The 7,500-nt window shown below is 41.5% G+C and overlaps 1 protein-coding gene across 1 annotated transcript in view; it reads left to right on the top strand.

Moving 5' to 3' along the window:
- Positions 1-5,653, top strand: part of LOC125037698 (putative inorganic phosphate cotransporter) — a 10,373-nt gene extending 4,720 nt beyond the window's left edge. Inside the window, exons 4-11 of the mRNA XM_047630890.1 lie at positions 570-803; positions 1,231-1,318; positions 1,699-1,922; positions 3,050-3,199; positions 3,590-3,722; positions 3,950-4,191; positions 4,738-4,864; positions 5,583-5,653. Of these exons, the coding sequence (XP_047486846.1) occupies positions 570-803; positions 1,231-1,318; positions 1,699-1,922; positions 3,050-3,199; positions 3,590-3,722; positions 3,950-4,191; positions 4,738-4,864; positions 5,583-5,653 (1,269 nt within the window). The remainder of the gene's footprint in view (positions 1-569; positions 804-1,230; positions 1,319-1,698; positions 1,923-3,049; positions 3,200-3,589; positions 3,723-3,949; positions 4,192-4,737; positions 4,865-5,582) is intronic.
- The last annotated feature ends 1,847 nt before the right edge of the window (positions 5,654-7,500 follow it).

The raw sequence follows: 7,500 nt of genomic DNA on the forward strand, positions 1-7,500 counted from the left end.
GTAAATATCACCATTCTCAGTTTAAAAGTTGCAGAGGTATGTGTTCTTGTGTCTAAGCTTAGTACATCGATAAGACAAATAGACAAGCTCTTACTGATACTGTAGCATATCATCTCCCCCTTCTCCACTTATCCCCTCTCCCTTTCCCTTCCCTTCCCCTCTCCTCTCCCTTTCCTTCCCCTCTCCTCTCCCCTTACCTTCCCATCCTTCTTCTCTCCCTTCCTTTCCCATACCTACTCCCTCCCCCTCCCTCCCCTCTCCCTTTCCCTTCCCCTCTCCCCATTCCCTCCCCTTCCCCTCCCTGCCCTCCCCCTCCTTCCTCTCTCCCTTTCCCTTCCCCTCTCCCCACTCCCTCCCCTTCCTCTCCCCTCTCCCTCCCCTTCCTCTCCCCTCTCCCTTCCCTTCCTCTCCCCTCTCTCCTTCACTTTCCCTCTCCCCATTCCCTTCCCTTCCCCTCCCTCCCCTCTCCCCTCCCCTTCCCCTCCCCCTCCCCTCTCCCCTCCCCACCCCTGGCCTCTCCTCTCCCCTCCCCCTCCCCACCCCTGGCCTCTCCCCCCTCTCCCCCTTAGGCCGGCGAGTTCGCGTGGGACGAGGCGGCGCAGGGCAGGATCCTCAGTTCCTTCTTCTACGGGTACATCTCCACCAACCTCATAGCCGGTCGCGCCGCAGAGCACCTGGGGGGGAAATTGGTCTTCGGTCTGGGCTACTCGGTCAGCGGTCTCCTCACGGTACTCTCCCCCTGGCTGGCGCGGAGGTCGACCGCAGCGCTGGTCGTCGCCAGGGTCCTCGTCGGCGCAGGAGTGGTGGGTGGGCGGCGGGGGGCCTGGCCGCGTGGCTGGGGCCGGCTCACGGGTCGGTGCTTTATATATACTGTATGTGTGTGTGTGTGTGTATGTATGTATGTGTATCTGTGTTTGTGTGTGTAAATATATATATATATATATATATATGTGTGTGTGTGTGTGTGTGTGTGTATGTGTATTTGTGTGTGTGTGTGTATGAGTGTAAGCTATAGTTGTTAGATATACTGTTAAACCGAAAAGTTAAATAGACATCTGATATATACGAAATATTACTATATACTTATATAAAAATAGACTTGGCATTATCAGAAATATCAATTTGAAATCGAAACAATCAGCATAGAAAACAGAACTGAAAGAAAGATTAACAGAGCGCCTTGTTTGTCCTCACTTACCCATTCCCTGCCCGCCTTTGCCCATTCCTTAGGGCGTTTCCTTCCCCGCGATGACGACGCTCCTGGCCTCGTGGATCCCGCCGGACGAGAGGGGGAAGTTCGTTACCCTTGTGTATAATGGTAAGTTCCGTCAAGTTCCGTCAAGTTCCATAGAGTTCTGTCAAGTTCCATAGAGTTCCGTCAAGTTCCATAGAGTTCTGTTAAGATCCATAGAGTTCTGTCAAGTCCCATAGAGTTCTGTCAAGTTCCATAGAGTTCTCTCAAGATCCATAGAGTTCTGTCAAGTTCCATAGAGTTCTGTCAAGCTGCTATTGAGCTTTTTTGAGTTAAAGCGAGTTCCTTCAAAGTTCTAATAAGTTCCATCGAGGTCCTTCAATAAAAAAATGATAATAATGATAATAAAAATAATGATAATAATAACAACAACAAATAATAATAGTAATACTTTCAACAACAACAATAATAAAGAAACTGAATGAATAATGCTTATATCCTTTCAGGCATTGACTTCGGGAACGTGTTAGCCCTGGTGGCGAGCGGCTGGCTGTGCGACGTAGAATTCCTGGGTGGTTGGCCCCTGGTTTTCTACGTCTTCGGCGCCCTGGCTCTCGTGTGGACCTTCGTCTGGTTACTTATCATAAGCGACTTGCCTGAGAAGCATCCTAGAATATCGGCGGCGGAGAAGGCTTACGTCGTGCAGCGTTGTGGCGTCACGAGGGAGAAGGTGGGAGGAGATTCGTTGGGTGTGTTTCGTTGTGTTTTGAAAAGAAAGGTTTTTTTTTTTTTCGTTTTTTGGATTGTTAGTTGAGTGGTTTGGTGTTTTTTCTCTTTCTTATTTTCTTTTCCTTCTTTCTTTCTTTCTTTTTTTGAAATGTTAATTAAAAGGAGTAATATTTTTTAATTCTTTCACTTTCTTTCTTTTCGAAATGTTAATTATACAGTCATAAGTCCTCTATTGTGCATTTTAGCATCCATAAATTCTTTAATGACACTTCGCTGTACATAATCCGTCGTGCGTCTATAACCTGTGTAAAAAAATGTAACCCAGGAGCCACCAATCCTTAAAATGATTTCGAAAAAAAAAAGTGAGAAGAAAATAAAAGTACAAGAGCATTCTATTAACATTTCGATGTAAAAAAAAAAAGGGGGGGGAAATGTATAAGACCTTTCTATAAAATTCCTTCACCTGCTTTTTTACATTGTTTGTGAAACATATGTATATTTATATGTATGTCTGTATATACATATATGTATATGAGTGTGTGTGTATACACACACACACACACACACACACACACACACACACACACACACACACACACACACACATATATATATATATATATATATATATATATATATATATATATATATATATATATATATATATACATATATATATATATGTATATATATATATATTATGTGTATAATATATATAATATATATATGTGTGTGTGTGTGTGTGTGTGTGTGTGTGTATATATATATATATATATATATATATATATATATATATATATATGTATGTATATATATATATATATATATATATATATATAATATATGTATAATATATATATAATATATATATGTGTGTGTGTGTGCACGCGTGTGTGTGTGTGTGTGTATGTGTGTGCACAAACAAACAACACATACAGACACTAAGACGCAAAGGAAACAGACACATGGACATAAAAAGAGACACAGAGAGCCAAAGACAAGACAAGATAGCGAAAAAGCCTATACATCCACGTATTATTTCATTCACACATTTCTTCTCTCACGAATTATTTATTACTATTTATTTATCTATTTATTTCTTAACTCTCTATCTTCCTTCCCTCCCAGCCGCTGCCCATCCCGTGGAGAGCCATCATGACGTCACTTCCGGTGTGGGCCATCATGGTCGTGCAAACCGGAAACAACTGGGGCTTCTTCACTCTGCTGACCGAGATGCCGACTTACCTGAAGAACGTGTTGCACTTCGACATGAGGAGTGTCAGTTGCCGAGGTTTTGATTTTTGTTGCATGTATGTAGGTTTGGCGTTTGTGAGATGTTGCAAATGGAGGGGTGAGATTTATGTGTGTGTGTGTGTTGTGTGTGTGTGTGTGTGTGTGTGTGTGTGTTTGTGTGTGTGTGTGTGTGTGGGTGTGGGTGTGTGTTTGTGTGTGTTTGTGTGTGTTTGTGTGTATGTATGTGTGTGTGTGTGTGAGTGTGTGTGTGTGTGTGTGTGTGTGTGTGTGTGTGTGTGTGCACGCACTCGTAATCGCGATTTTACAAATCGTCTTTATTATAATTATACTTCATATATCCGTTACCAAAATCCATTTACTTTTAATCCTCACTAGCATATGGTTATATTAATTCTGTTTCTCTTCTTCTCTCAGAACGGGGTCCTCTCCGCCCTCCCTTATATGGTATTATGGGTGTTTAGCCTGGCGTACGTGACCATCATAGAGCTGATCCTCACCCGCGTCCGTGTGCCTGTCCTTGTCATTCGAAGAATATCCATGGCCATAGGTTGGTAATCCTGATACTTACCGATTGCCATGGTCATTCAGAGGGTGTTCATTGGTTTCGGTTGGTAGCCCTGATGTGTGTGTGCACATTTTTTTTTTCAGGAGTGAAATTTCATAGCAAACTCGAAACGTCATTGTAGTTATTTTGAGAGATGTTGAAGTAAACAGTTTATTACTATTTTGAAGAGGAGTTGGTGGGACATTTGACATGAAATATAACGTTTACAGCTTCTTACGGGCGGATGCTAGGCCTCTTGGCCCTGTGCTTTGTGAACTGCAATAGCACGCTGGCACTGGTGGCACTCTGCCTCTCCGTCGGCTTCGGAGGGAGCGTCTACTGTGGCTACATGTGCTCGCACCAAGACCTGGCACCCAACCTGGCCGGCTTCCTCATGGGTCTGTCCACCACCATGGGCAACATACCCGGTCTCGTGGCGCCGCAGCTCACGGGTCTCATCATCAGAGGAAACGTAGGGCGATCTCTCGATGAGTTAAAGGATATGTTGTGAGGGTTTTGATAGTAATATTCTTTTTAATGACATTGGCGGAATGTGTACCGAAGATGTTAATTAAAGGCTTAGTATGAATGTGTCTCTAAAGTAGTGGTTTTGAGTATGGGAGTTAAAGGTGAGGGAAATAAGTGTTTCTCCAATTGTGTTTGTTCCTGTGATTGTGAATGTTGCTTCTTATGCAGCAGAAACCCATGCAATACATTATCTGGTTTAATTCAGTCCCAACGTTTTAACCAATTTCGCGAGGGGGCGTGGAGATTTAAAGAAAAAAAAAAGCTATACATATAAACCTGAACCAATGGTTTTGGTTTATATATATTTTTTTCTTATTCTTCTTCTTTCTTTTTATGATAAACCCATACCAACAAACAATTATAACCCTCACCCCTATCAGCTCAAAACTCCAACAAACACATAAATCCAATTTGATGTATATATTTACCCCCTATTTTACATCTAACCGATTTTTCCTTTTCCCTTGCCCACCCGACGACCCCGCCATAGCAAACTCTAGCGGCCTGGAGAATCGTCTTCGTCATTTCCGCCGCCATTTTCCTGGTCAGCGGCACCTTCTTCCTCGTCTTCATCTCCGCCGAGCAGCAGCCGTGGAATGACGTCACGGAGAAGGAGGGTGGGGGAGGGATGACGTCACAGTTTGATGGGCGTCTGTTGTCTGTGTATGTGTGTAGAGGAGGGAGGAGTTGTGTGTGTGTGTGTGTGTGTATGTGTGTGTGTGTGTGTGAAAAAGGGGGGGGGACGTGTGTGTGTATGTGTGTGGAAAGGAGGGGGGTTGTGTGTGTGTGTGTGTGTGTGTGTGTGAAAAAAAGAGGGGGGGGGGGGACGTGTGTGTGTGTGTATGTGTGTGGAAAGGAGGGGGGTTGTGTGTGTGTGTGTGTGTGTGTGTGTGTGTGTGTGTGTGTGTGTGTGAAAAAGAGGGGGGGGGGGACGTTGTGTGTGTGTGTGTGTGTGTGTGTGTGTGTGTGTGTGTGTGTTTGTGTGTGAAAAAGGGGGAGAGGTAGTGTGTGTGTATGTGTGTGGAAAGGAGGAGGATTGTGTGTGTGTGTGTGTGTGTGTGTGTGTGTGTGTGTGTGAAAAAAAGAGGGGGGAACGTTGCGTGTGTGTGTGTGTGTGTGTGTGTGTGTGTGTGTGTGTGTGTGTGTGTGTGTTTACACCATATAAAACCTGTACCAAATAAATTTTGATAATTAATCATTAAAATTAATAATGGCAACAACAATGATGATGGCAAAGATAAGCGACGCATAATTTCATGATAACAAAAAACGAAGAAAAATATATTAGCGAATCTAAAGGTGGTAATGTAAAGTCAATTCTATTTTTAATTTCAGGAAAACAAGCGAACGCACAACCGGACAGCGTAGAAAAGGAGAGCAAGAAGAGAGATGAAACTGGAGTCTGATTCTCAAAACGCACACACACATACATACATACATACATGCATACATACATACATACATGCATACATACATACATACATACATACATGCATACATACATACATACACACATTCACATACATACATGCATACATACATGCATACATACATACATACATACATACATACATACATACATACATACATACATACATACATACTTACATACATACATACATACATACATACATACATACATACTTACATACACGTATGCAGGCACACATTAGATATGTGATACACGCACACACACATGCACATGTGCATGCACACACACACACACACACACACACACACACACACACACACACACACACACACACACACACACACACACATCAGATATGTGATGACAAATAATCAGTTTGTAATTTCAACGCACTGATAGATAAGAATCACAATGATGAATAACTGTATGTGTTGAATTAAAATGAATAATATGAATACATACATAAAAATGCGTCTCAATCTATCTATCTACCTGTCTATCTGTCTATAGGAAATTGCCACATCTTATTCCGACCCGTTCGATTATAGTATCATAAATTCGCCAAACTATAATACTGGTAATGAGGTATCTCATTTAACATCTTATTCCGGTAACTAGTATTATCTTCAATTGTCCCCTTCCCCGCTTACCTCTCTCTAGTCCACGTAACTTATATACTGTGCATGGCAGTAGTCATTACTATGATGTAACTTAGCGACGAGCTGCGTATAGTAAATACTGTTATCTATATATGCATTACATGTATAAACACATAATCAGTTATGGAGTATCATGACACATTCATTTATAGTTTGGCAGCTATTTCGGTGATCAAAAGTTGAAAGATAAGAATATACACTGTAAATACATGATATAATTACATCATAGCTTGTGTGTTAAGCAGAATATTGTATCCGAATTTCTTCTGGGGAAGATTTTGATATTAGCAAGAAGTAAGGAAGAAGTGAGAAGGTTCAAGTTATATAAATCATTGGTCAAATATAATGCACAAGAATAAAGAGGAATAAATCGATACAAAATATATGCATATTGCTATATCATAATCATCATCATCGTCATCATTATTATTATTGTTATTATTATTATTGTTGTTGTTTTGTTATTGTTGTTATTATTATTATTATTATTATTATTATTATTATATCATTATTATTATCATTATTATTATCATTATCATTATTATTGTTATTATTATCATCATCATTTTTATCATTGATTTTTAGCCCGAATCTTCTAAGCTGAAGTTAGATATTAAGGCCTTGTCTCGAATCCAAAATGAACGAATCCGAACTGTTTCCAAGGTTTGCCGGGAAGTGTCATAGGCTCATAAATGGATGCAGTCGTTCGGGAGTGTCTAGTGTAGATGTGTATTTCTGGCCGTCGATAAATATGTAGCGTGCAGCGACTTTACTCAGCAATCAGCAATTGTTTTTCTTTTCTTTTCTTTTTTTACCAAAAGCGTGTACTTCCGTCCTTTAAAATGGTATATGCCGCCTGCATGATTCTCACGTTTCAGTGCCAACTTACTCTTCTACTTTTCGTACGTCACAGCAAGCGGTGGCAGGTGAAGGAATGACAATGGTCCGGCAGCGTCTTGGCGGGTGGACATGGGGGATGGGGGGGGGGTGCTACTCTCTTGGAGCCCGGCTGTCTGGCCCGTAACAGCAGCTCATTTGTTTTTTTCGGTGCTTCCACTTATTCTTGCAGCAAATGCGTGAAGAGTGTTTGTGTAATGTATTCCCAACATTTTCCTAAGGTTATATTCGGATACTTGATGCGAGGAGGTCTTTCAATAATGGG

The sequence above is a fragment of the Penaeus chinensis genome, chromosome 23 (assembly GCF_019202785.1).
Source record: "Penaeus chinensis breed Huanghai No. 1 chromosome 23, ASM1920278v2, whole genome shotgun sequence".
NCBI lineage: Eukaryota > Metazoa > Arthropoda > Malacostraca > Decapoda > Penaeidae > Penaeus > Penaeus chinensis.